The sequence below is a fragment of the Artemia sp. Qi Xiang Cuo genome, chromosome 11 (assembly GCF_049724085.1).
Source record: "Artemia sp. Qi Xiang Cuo chromosome 11, ASM4972408v1, whole genome shotgun sequence".
NCBI lineage: Eukaryota > Metazoa > Arthropoda > Branchiopoda > Anostraca > Artemiidae > Artemia > Artemia sp. Qi Xiang Cuo.
Window position 1 is genome coordinate 58,004,677 of NC_142804.1, and position 13,247 is coordinate 58,017,923.

Consider the following 13,247-nt stretch of genomic DNA (forward strand, 5'->3'; position numbering starts at 1 on the left):
TAAAAATTTAATAACTGAATCATTGAGTCCAAATTGAACATTTTACTTTTATTATTTAAATAGCTTCGATTTAAAGAATTATTCATTTTCAATTGTATGTCAACTACGATATACTTGCAGCTCTTGAGACAACAGTGTCTTAATCGTTCATTTTTTTTTTCTTCATCATGACAGCATCAAACGTATTGGACGCTACAGAGGGTTGCAAAGGGGCAGCGGCAGACCTAACGTGGGAATGATGTAATAGGTTATCTCCTCCCTTAATTATAGGTTATCATTAACTAAATACCTGGCTGTAAAAAATGAACAGAAACTAATTTAAAAAAAAGCTTATTTAATTAAAAAGTTGATTAAAAATTTTCTTTGAAGTTTTTCAAAGAAAAGTAAAGGCAATATTAAACTTCAGATGAGCAGAAATAAATTCGTATAATAACTCAAACTCAAAACGACCAGAATTTACTATTAGAGAATAACTGAATCCCAAAACAAATAAAAACTCAAATAAGCAATCATAGCCAAAAAAAATACAACAGGTACTAATATAAATGAATAAACAAATCTTAACAAGAGTGAAACTTAAATACAATTTCAAATCAAGCTTAAAACGAACAGAAATTAATACAAAAAAAAATTTGGCTACGCCCCCCTCCCCTAGCTGTAAAAGTCTAAAGCCTACTGCGTCATGGGCGCTTTACTGAAAACTACACGTGTCTTGAACAGTTTTGGAAAGAACTAATGAAAATAAACTGAATATTTCATATAAAATGATATTAATTACGGAAAGCTAATCAATTCAGCATTTTATTTCACTGTAATTTTCATTTTTATTTTCGATGTTCTAACAAGTACAAATAAAATATTTGTAATGTAATTCGTTTAAAAACTATATGTGTCTCAAACAGTCCTTGGAAATAACTAATAAAATGAAACTGAATATTTGATATATATTGAAATTAATTGCTGAAATATCAGCAGTTCAAAATTTTATTTCCCTGCAATTTTAATTTTTATTTCTCATGTTTTAAGTACAGAAGAAAATGTAATATAATTCGTTTTCAATAAAGCGCGAATGACGAAATTGGCTTTAGACTCTTACAATTAGGGAAGAGGGCAGCAGCCAAATTCTTCTTTGTAGTAATTTTGTTTATTTTAAGCTGGACTTGCGCATTCGTTTAAGTTTTACTCGTTTTAAGGTTTATTTGTTTATTTGTATTCGTGTCTGTTGTATGTTTGTTTGCTATGATTGTTTACTTAACTTGTTCGTTTTGCGTTTCAATCATTCAAAAATAGTAATTTCTGGTCGTTCTGAGTTTGAATTATTAAGCAATTTTATTCTGCTGATCCAGGTTTAATATGGCATATACATTTCTTTGAAAAACTTCTTTTTAGGATTAATTTTTTTTTTAATTAATACACTTAAACATATTTGAGCTCAATATTAACGATTTACCTGCAGAAGTAATGCTAAGGGTTTTTCTAAGATTCCAGAACAAAGAAATAGCTCCTTCTTCTAAACTTAATGGGTCCAAGATGCCAGAACTGAAAATGCCAAAACAAGCTTGAGAGGTGACTTTCTCAAATAGCTCAAGAAAATTCCGTCCACTTACCCTTGTTTTTAGGCCAAGGCCAAAAGCCTCTGAGGAAAACTCTTCGGTCTAGAAAAAAACACTAATTAATGACTTCAAAGACAAATTTGTGTTCAAACAATTTAAACTTGAAGTATAATTTTGGCTATAGATATGAAGTTGAAACGCAAAAACAATATGAAAAAATATATTATATGTTGATTAAAATATCGATGATGAATAGCCAAAATTATATACATTTCTATTAATTTTTAGTACAGCACTGGATGGAAATGATAAATATACGAGGTTTCCTTGACCTTGACTTAGTTATTTTTAGCTAAGTTATTTTTGGACAAACACTTTTATCTTTAGTTTTCTATAATAAAAAATGATTAGAGTGACGTTTCCATGAAAATCAGTTATATACGATATTTTTGCTTTTCATTATATGTATCAATTAGAGTTACTTATCAAAAACTGGTTTTAAATAAGAACAAAGAAAACTCTTAAAAACAGAAATCCAAATTTTGATGTGTCTTTTTTTGAAGGATGGGGGGGGGGGGGATTATACCAAACCTGTGGCATTTTTAAATTAAAAAGAATACACTTAGGAAAGGAAGATTTCATTTCTAATTATTTTTTGAGAGAAAACAGTGATCCACAGTAAAAAGTTGCTACTTTTAAACACCTTATGCCCCAAATTTACTGTTCTGGCTTGTGTGCAATGGTGTATTTTGTCCCTAAGCATAAACTTAGTTCGTACAACATAACTATTTCTTGTATAGACAATATTCAGAAAGTTTTGTTTTAGAATCTTAATCCATTTTTGATTTAAGATCCATCCTAGATAGCTGACTTAAGGCTTTCAAGGTGAAGCTTCGAAGATTTTCTTTGCTGGGAAGAAGAAGAAGAAGGAGTCGTTTCTTTGAGGAGGAGGGCTGGATGTCTGAGTTTGCACAGAGTACATTCTTAGGCTCAAATTCGCGTGGGAAAGTCCTTCAGATCTGTCTTGAGCAAAGAGAAACACTCTAAAGCCTTCCTTAGTTTTCAAACAGCACATTTAGGATTAATCTAGGAGACATTTGATGGTCCTAATTGTCCCTCACTTCTTTAAACGTACAGAATTTGGAATGCAAAAAGTGGATTGAAATTTACATGCATTTTATAAACAAGATGACTCATATTGTTTAAATTTGATAAACAAGGTTGAACCGGAGGCCTCTTAAAAAAGTAGGAAATTTATTTGTGCAATTTTATTTTCAACCTCTTGGTTGAAAATACAAGGTTGAAAAAAAACCAGCCAACCTCTTGGTTGGCTGGTTTTTCAACCTCTCTCCCCTTACAAATTATCTGTATTTCTTATTAAGGACGAAGAGAAAAGAATAGAACAATAATCGGATTATTTATTGTAAAAGGAGTATGGTTACTGTTGTTCAAATTTAATTATGTTTTCATTTAATTGTTGGCTATAGTTTTTTTCAAAGAGAATTAAATACAAAAATGAACAAAAAAGCTGACTAGCAATTAATTTTTCTGATAAAAGTACAAAGTGATGCAAAAACTTGAAGGTAACGTACATTCCCCTAGATGAATGAGGAACTGTCGTCGCTATCAATCCAAGTTATTTACTTTAAAGTGGCATTTACACTTTAGTAAAAACGTTGCACGTCTTCAGTAGCGTACTCTTGATTTGATATTCGGAAAAATGAATGAAATTACTTAGATATGTTTCAGGTAAAATATATGTTTTTTGGTAAAATAGATGTAATATTTTAATGTTAACAAGGGAAAGTTGTGTGGGATACCAATTCCCCTATTTTTGAGGACTGTTTCATGACAAATTTCGACACCATTCTCCGCTTTTAGTTGAAGATGCAGTGCCTTTATTATTCAGTTTAATATAAATTTGTAATATAATATAAAGCAAAATTTGAATTATTTTTTTTAGTTTCTTTAATGATAACAAAGAAAGGCATTTGGCTTTAACAAAAAACGCAAGGGAGCCTTTAGTTTCGGCCAAAAAAAAATGGCAGGAGTTATGCAGGACTCTTTGAAATGCTCAATCCGTGTTTTGTTGGAAAGAAAACGGGTCTACCAGAGCATTGGATCAGATGGAGAATCTCAAAGTGCTGAAATTCAAACAGGCTGGTACTATCTTTCTCATAAACTCTGGCTAATACCATCATGTTGTTGTATTTTTTTTCTGTTGGAATATATTTTGTGTGGTTGCTATACATTTTTTTTTTTTTAATTTCTACAAGTTAATTCTGATTTTGCCCCCTGACTTTTCTGTTGATTTTATGTTGGTTTTCAACTGCTTTTATCATACAAGAACGAAAGACTTGGCCAAAGATAGAAAATTAAGGATCTGCTTCACCATTATTAGGCACTAATTTGTCCGCTAATTGTTTCACTACAATATAATTTGTTATAAATTAATCATAATTTTTGTAAAGGAAAATTTTTATTGTAAAGATTTTAAAGTATATTGTCATTGCAAAGGGAACCGATAAAAATCTCTGGATGCTAAACTGAGTAATTTGCTAGTAATACAGCCAGTAGTGTTGTATAGCTTACTTGTTGGGCGCTTTTTCCAGTTTAATTGTCCAGGTCCTCAGTCCGAGCCTAAACAAGCCCAATGATTTAACGATGGTCATAAATTACATCTGCTTTGTTTCGAGGAACATGGTATTCTGTTATGCATGCCACGCACTCTTAAAATCCGGGGGGTCTATACCTGCTGCGAAGTTCTTCCCTTTCAATCCTTGCTTATTCTTGATCAATAAGCAGGTGAATTTTTTTATTAGGGATTCTCACAGGAGGCCTCAAGGTCCGTCCCCCATGTAAAATTCAAACGTTTCCCTCAGTTTCTGAGTAATTTTTATGCTATAAAAAGTTTTGTTTTTCATCATTATCCCCCCCCCCCCAACCAAAAAGAGTCATCTGTGTGTGCCTGTCATTTATAGTTATATATGTTTACTCGTTCACTAAAACTTTTAGGGAATTAAATAAAATAAAAAAATTTCAACTGAAAGTAAGGATCAGCGTTAAAACTTGAAAGGAACAGAAACTATTACTTATATGAATGGGGTTTCCCCCTCCTTAACACCTTGCTCTTTATGCTAAAATTTTTTAGTACTTTTGAAAAGCGTCTTATTGTTCTAATTAAATAACCTTTGTGTTTCTGTAGTCATTCTCAAAGAATTTGGACAAAATTCAAACTACCTACAACATTCAACAACCCTACCTTCCAAATTTCCTAGGTTTTTATGTGTTTTTTTTTAATATTCCGTAATTACAACATGATTTCTGAATTTATTTTTCTTCTTTTTTTTTTTAGCGTTTAAACAATTTTATTGAATTTTGGTACACAGAAAAATGACATTCTGTCTTATTAGTTATTAAATATAAAAAACATTTTTTTTTCACTGAAAGTAAAGAGCAACATTAAATTTTAAAACGACCGGAAATTATTACGTATATGAGGGGGTTCGCTTCATAGTCAATACCTCGCTCTTTACGCCAAAGGTCTAATTTTGTTCCAATTCTTAAAGAATGACCCCTGAATCACACAGGCCATGGAATTAGAATAGATAGCTCTTTTGAAAGTACTAAAAACACTTTAGCGTAAAGAGCGATTTATTGACTAGGGGGTAAACCCCCTGATATACATAATATTTTCTGTTCGTTTTAAGAGTTAATGTTGCTCCTTACTTTGAGTGAAGAGAAATAGTTTTTTATTTAATTTCTGATTGGTTTTAAATAATACTGGGGAATCTTGCGCCCCATTCATAGAAATGTCCCTTCCTCCATGAAAAAATCCTCCATGGAAAGATCCTTCCACGTAACCCCCGCCTCTGACCCCCACCCCACCAGAAAAAATCCCTCCTGAAAACGTCTGATACTTCCCAATAGCCAATACTATATGTAAACAGTGGGCCCAGTTCATAACTTGCAGACCTTCCCCCGGGGACTGTCGAGGATTAAATCATCCTCAAAGACATATTTATTACATTTTCAACTTTTTGAACAAAATGGCTATCTCAAAGTTTTGAATTGGGTGACTTTAGGAAAAAACTAGCGTGGGAGGGGGCCTAGTTAACCTCCAATTTTTGTCATTGAAAAAAGGCAATAGAAGTTTTAATTTTCGTTCTAATAAGCTCTCTCGCTATATTAGTAGAAATTATCCTAAAGGTCCGAGCGGGACTCCTAATATGGGCATAGAGTCCCTAGGGGAGATGGATTTCTGAGAAATTTATTGAGAAATCAAAGTGTGTCAATGACCTCTTTTTTTCAAGGTCCATTTGTTTGCTGCTTCTAGGTGTAGTAACTCCGAGATGAAGGTTGCACCTGCGCATTGAATTCTAAAGGGAACAATGTTATTGATCTAGGGCTCGAGGGGGATGTGAATTTCTGAGAAATTGATTGCGTCATCGATTGGGAATTTGGAACACCTGTGCTGTCAGTCATTAATCAAATTGTTTCCGGAGAAGTTAATTAATGTCTGACACATGCCGTCAAGTTAATTAATGTCTTTGGAGTTCGACCAGAATTGTTTCCGGGGCAAAGTTTAGATCACACGTTACAGATGATGTCATGGTTGATTGATTTGACACGAAAGGGGAATCAATTTGTTGTTTCTAAGGGGAATTATTGATTCACGAAAGGGGAATTAATTTGTTGTTTCCAAAGAGAATTGTTTCCGAGCGAATGTCTATTAATGTCTTTGGAGTTCTACCCAGAGAATTGTTTCCGAGTGAATGTTTTGATCTTAGCGATGAATAGATTAACACGGGAATCAGGTTTCTTAGTAATTTCAAATGTGAAAGCACAGAGATGCCAAAAACAAAAGAAACACGCTGAAATTACGATTAGGGGTTATTTGGGCGAAACCGTTTTAGACATTTTAGGGAATTATTTCGGCGAGAACAGTTAGAGACATTTTAAAAGATGATTTTAAAAGATGATTTTAGAAGAGGATTTGAGGGTGAAACTCTGTGGTCGTTATACTACACAAGTTCCATTTGAACAGTGTTGAGAGGTCCTCTACCCCAACCCCGAAGCAAGCCCCCGGTCCCCAAAGGTCCACCGGGCTCCCCAAGGACCACCCGGCCCTCAAGGGCCCCCCAGACCCCCAAAGGACCTCCCCGGTCCCCCAAAGGCCCTCCCCCGGGCTCCCAAAGAATCAGCCGGCCCCACCAAGAGCCCCCGGACCCTAATGCCTCCCCCCGGGCCCCCAAAGAGTCCCCTCCCCATTTTTTAATACTTTCTTGTGCACTTTATTATATATTTTCAGAAAAAATTATTTTCTTAATGTCCATTCTAAACCCATTTTACAAGTTGAAGTACACATCCTTTTCACCCACAACTTTACTTTATAGCTTTTTGGATGTTCCAACACCAAGCAATACTTTTTAAAAGACATTTCAGAGCAAGTTCTTTTCATAATATCCTTCCTTAATCCATTTTACAAGTTGAAGTACCCATTCTTTTCAGCCACAGCTTTACTTTACAGCTTTTTGAATGCCCCAACACCAGGCAATACTTTTCAAAGGTAATTTCCGAAAAAGTTATTTTCTTAATGTCCTTCCTAAACCCATTTTACAAGTTGAAGTTCCCATCCTTTTCACCCACAACTTTACCTTACAGTTTTTTGAATGCCCCAACACCAGGCAATACTTTTCAAAAGGCATTTCAGAACAAGTTCTTTTCATAATGTCAGTCCTAAGCCCATTTTACAAATTGAAGTACCAATCCTTTTCACACACAACTTTACTTTACAGCTTTTTCGGATACCTCAACACCATGCAATACTTTTCAAGAGCATTTCAGATCAAGCTACTTTGTTACTATTCAATCTATCCCACTATTAAAACTTTAAGTACCATTCTCTTAAACCCAAAACTTTTCTTTAAAGCTTTTTGAATACCTCAACACCAAGAAATACATTTCAAAGGGCATATCAGAAAACGATACATTATGAAAATCACTCCTAAACCCATTTTACAAGTTGAAGAAAGCATCCTTTTCACCCACAACTTTACTTTACAGCTTTTTGGATACCTCAACATCAAGAAATACTTTTCAAAAGGCATTTCAGAGCAAGTTTCTTTCTTAAAGTCCCTTCTAAACCCATTCTCCAACTTGAAGTACCCATCCTTTTCACTCACAACTTTACTTTACAACTTTTTGGATACATCAACACCAAGAAATACCTTTTAAAAGGCATTTCAGAGCAAGTTATTTTCTTAATGTCCCTTCTAAACCCATTTTCCAACTTGAAGTACACATCCTTATCACCCACAACTTTACTTTACAGCTTTTTCGAGATTTCCACACCATGCTAGACTTTTCAAAAGGCATTTAATAGGTACTTCCTTTCTTCTTGTCCCACATAAAACATTTTTCAAACTTATATTGGCAACCCTTTTCAACAGAAACATAACTTTAAAGCTTTTAGACTACCTCAAAACAAAGACATACCTTGCAAAAGGCATTTCGGAGCAAGTTTCTGGCTTAATGTCCCTTCTAAACCCATTTTCCAACTTGAAGTACCCATCCTTTTCACCCACAACTTTACTTTACAGCTTTTTGTATACCTCAACACCAAGCAATACCTTTCGAAAGACATTTCAGAGAAAGTTCCTTTCTTAATATCCCTCCTAAACCCATTTTCGAAGTTGAAGAATTCATCCTTTTCACCCACAACTTTACTTTATAGCTTTTTGGTTACCTCAACACCAAGCAATACTTTTCAAAAGACATTTCAGAGCAAGTTCCTTTCTTAATATCCCTTCTAAACCCATTTTCCAACTTGAAGTACCCATCCGTTTCACCCAAAACTTTACTTTACAGCTTTTTGGATACCTCAACACCAAGAAATACCTTTTAAAAAGACATTTCAGAGCAATTTCCTTCCTTAATGTCCCTTCTAAAGCCATTTTCTAACTTGAAGTACCCATTCTTTTCACCCACAACTTTACTTTACATCTTTTTGGATATCTCAACACCAAGAAATACTTTTCAAAAGACATTTCAGAGCAAGTTCCTTTCTTAATGTCCCTTCTAAACCCATTTTACAACTTGAAGTACCCATCTTTTTCACCCACAACTTTACTTTACAGCTTTTTGGATACCTCAAAACCAAGAAATACTTTTCAAAAGACATTTCAGAGCAAGTTCCTTTCCTAATGTCCCTTCTAAACCCATTTTACAAGTTGAAGCTTCAATCCTTTTCACCCCTCAACTTTACTTTACAGCTTTTTGGATGCCTCAACACCATGAAATACCTTTCAAAAGGCATTTCAGAGCAATTTTTCTTAATATCCCTCCTAAACTCATTTACAAGTTGAAGAATCAATTCTTTTCACCCCCAACTTTACTTTATAGCTTTTTGGATACCTCAACACCAAGAAATACTTTTCAAAAGACATTTCAGAGCAAGTTCCTTTCTTAATGACCCTTCTAACCTTACTTTACAAGATGAAGAAGACATCCTTTTCACCAACAACTTTACATTACAGCTTTTTGGATACCGAAACACCATGCAATACTTGTCAAAGGTCATTTCAGAGCAATTTCCTTTCTTAATGTCTCTTCTAAACCCATTTTACCATTTGAAGAATTCATCCCTTTCACCCCCCCAACTATATATAACAGAATTTTGGATACCTCCAAACCAAAAAATACTTTTCAAATGGAATTTCAGAGCAATTTCCTTTCTTACTTTCCCTAATAAACCTATTTTCCAACTTGAAGTACCCATCCTTTACACCCACAACTTTACATTACAGCTTTTTGGATACCTCAAAACCAAGAAATACTTCTCAAATGGCACTTCAGAGCAACTTCCTTTCTTAATGTCCCTCCTAAACCAATTTTCCAAGTTGAAGCATCTATCCTTTTCACACACAACTTTACAGCTTTTTGGATACCTCAACACAAAGAAATACTTTTCAAAAGGCATTTCAGAGCAAGTCCCTTTGTTAATGTCCCTTCTAAACCCATTTTACAAGTTGAAATACTTTTCTTTTTCACCACAACTTTACATTACAGCTTTTTTGGATACCTCAACACCAAGAAATACTTTTCAAAGGCATTTCAGAACAACTTTTTTTCTTAATGTCCTTCCTGAACCAATTTTGCAAGTTGAAGTAGTTATCCTTTTCAACACAACTTTAATTTACAGCTTTTTGGATACCTCAACACCAAGAAATACTTTTCAAAAGGCATTTCAGAGCAAGTTCCTTTCTTAATGTCCCTTCAAAACCCATTTTACAAGTTGAAGCATTCATCCTTTTCACCCACAACTTTACTTTACAGGATTTTGGATACCTCAACACCAAGAAATACTTTTCATAAGGCATTTCAGAACAAGTTCCTTTCTTATTGTACCTTCTAAACCCATTTTCCAATTTGAAGTACCTATCCTTTTCACCCACAACTTTACTTTACAGCTTTTTGGATACCTCAAGACCAAGAAATACCTTTCAAAAAGCATTTCAGAGCAATTTCCTTTCTTAATGTCCCTTTCTAAACTCATTTTACAAGTTGAAGCATCCATTCTTTTCCCCCACAACTTTACTTTTCAGCTTTTTGGATACCTCAACACCAAGAAATACTTTTCAAAAGACATTTCAGAGCCACTTTTTTTCTTAATGTCCCTTCTAAACCCATTTTCCAACTTGAAGTACCCATCCGTTTCACCCACAACTTTACTTTACAGCTTTTTGGATACCTCATCACTAAGCAATACTTTTCAAAAGACATTTCAGAACAAGTTACTTTCTTAATGTCCTTCCTAAACCCATTTTACAAGTTGAAGCAATTATCTTTTTCACCACAACTTTACTTTACAGCTTTTTGGATACCTCAACACCAAGAAATACCTTTCAAAAGGCATTTCAGAGCAAGTTCTTTTCTTAATGTCCCTCATAAACCCATTTTCCAACTTGAAGTACCCATCAGTTTCACCCACAACTTTCCTTTACAGCTTTTTTGGATACCTCAACTCCAAGCAATACTTTTCAAAGGCATTTCAGAACAAGTTATTTTCTTAATGTACTTCCTAAACCAATTTTACAAGTTGAAGTACTTATCTTTTTCATCACAACTTTACTTTACGACTTTTTGCATACCTCAACATCAAGCAATACTTTTCAAAAGGCTTTATTATGCACTTTCAGAACAATTTCTTTACGTAATGTCCTTCCTAAACCAATTTTACAAGTTGAAGTACTCATCTTTTTCCCCACAACTTTACTATAAGGCTTTTCGAATAATCCAACATCAAGCAATACTTTTCAAAGGGCTTTATTATATCTTTTCAGAGCGAGTTCTTCACGTAATTTTCTTCCTAAACCCATTTACAAGTTGAATTTCTTATCTTTTTCCCCACAACTGTACTTTACGACTTTTTTGCACACCCAAACATCAAGCAATACTTTCCAAAAGGCTTTATTATATCTTTTCAGAACAATTTTTTTTCTTAATGTCCTTCTTAAACCATTTTTACAAGTTGAAGTAGTTATCTTCTTCACCACAACTTTACTTTACGACTTTTTGCACACCCCAAGATCAAGCAATACTTTTCAAAAGGCTTTATTATATCTTTTCAGTACAAGTTCCTTTCTTAATATTCTTCTTAAACCAACTTTACAAATTCTAATTTTTTTCTTAGTAGATAGAAAAAGCTATAGCATACTTGTGAATATTTTCCCGGAAGATAAAAAGTTCTAGTTCAATATTTAATTTTCTCAACGAAGTGAAGAAAAGTTCAAGTTCTATTCTGAATTTTCTCAATGAAAATGAAATTAGTTATTGATCATTTCTATTTTTCCAAATAATATAAATATTTTCCAACTTCAAAATGGACACACACAAAAACTTACACACACACAAAAACTTACACACATACAAAAACCTACTCACACACACAAAAACTTATACACACACAAAAACCTACTCACACACACAAAAACTTTATTTCAGAGCAAGTTCCTTTCTTAATGTCCCTTCTAAACCCATTTTCCAACTTGAAGTACCCATCCGTTTCACCCACAAGTATACTTTACAGCTTTTTGGATACCTCATCACCAAGCAATACTTTTCAAAAGACATTTCAGAGAAAGTTACTTTCTTAATGTCCTTCCTAAACCCATTTTAAAAGTTGAAGTACTGATCTTTTTCACCACAACTTTATTTTACAGCTTTTTGGATACATCAAAACCAAGAAATACCTTTCAAAAGCCATTTCAGAGTAAATTCTTTCCTTAATGTCCCTCATAAACCCATTTTTCATCTTGAAATACCCATCCGTTTCACCCACAACTTTACTTTACAGCTTTTTTTGGATACCACAACTCCAAACAATACTTTTCAAAGGGCATTTCAGAACCAGTTCTTTTCTTAATGTCCATCCTAAACCCATTTTAAAAGTTGAAGTACTTATCCTTTACACCAAAACTTTACTTTACGACTTTTTGCATACCCCAAGATCAAGCAATACTTTTCAAAAGGCTTCATTATGCCCTTTCAGAACAAGTTCTTTACGTATTGTCCTTCCTAAAGCAATTTTACAAGTTGAAGTACTCATCTTTTCCCCCAGAACTTTACTATAAGGCTTTTCGAATAACCCAACATCCAGCAATACTTTTCAAAAGGCTTTATTATATATTTTCAGAACAAGTTCTTCACGTAATTTTCTTCCTAAACCCATTTACAAGTTAAAGTACTTATCTTTTCACCACAACTTTACTTTACGACATTTTGCACATCCAAACATCATGCAATACTTTCCAAAAGGCTTTATTATATCTTTTCAGAACAAGTTTTTTTCTTAATGTCCTTCTTAAACCATTTTTACAAGTTGAAGTAGTTATCTTCTTCACCATAACTTTACTTTACGACTTTTTGCACACCCCAAGATCAAGCAATACTTTTCAAAAGGCTTTATTATATCTTTTCAGAACAACTTGCTTTCTTAATATCCTTCTTAAACCAATTTTACAATTTCTAAAATTTATCTTAGTAGATAGAAAAAGCTATAGCATACTTGTGATTATTTCTCCGGAAGATAAAAAGTTCTAGTTCAATGTTTAATTTTCTCAACGAAGTGAAGAAAAGTTCAAGTTCTATTCTGAATTTTCTCAATGAAAAAGAAATTAGTTATTGATCATTTCTATTTTTCCAAATAATATAAATATTTTCCAACTTCAAAATGGGCACACACAAAAACTTATACACACACAAAAACTTACACACTCACATAAAAACTTACACACACACAAAAACCTACTCACACACACAAAAACTTACACACACACAAAAACCTACTCACACACACAAAAACTTACACACACACACAAAAACCTACTCACACACACAAAAACTTACACACACACACAAAAACTTACACACACATTTACTCAATGAAGCACAAAATGTTCAAGTTCCATTCTAATTTTTTAAGGAAAATAAAAGGTTCCACTTCAGTTCTGTTTTTTTCTCAAAGAGATGAAAAATTTAAAGTTCTGTTCTAATTTTAAATTTTACCTCCTTTGTCTTATGGATTTACCATTCAAATTTTTAAATTAGAAAATGAGTGACTCGTTCTACTATTAAGGAAAATCATTCAAACTCGTTCATCTAACCTCCAAAACACTAGGTTAGGTATAAATA

General features: G+C 33.4%; 1 protein-coding gene across 2 annotated transcripts in view; it reads right to left on the reverse strand.

The window, feature by feature from the left end:
* Positions 1 to 13,247, reverse strand: part of LOC148947172 (uncharacterized) — a 238,625-nt gene that overhangs the window by 62,497 nt on the left and 162,881 nt on the right. For both annotated transcript variants that reach the window (XM_089097301.1, XM_089097300.1), the window contains one exon: positions 1,451 to 1,655. In XM_089097301.1, the coding sequence (XP_088953427.1) occupies positions 1,451 to 1,655 (205 nt within the window). The remainder of the gene's footprint in view (positions 1 to 1,450; positions 1,656 to 13,247) is intronic.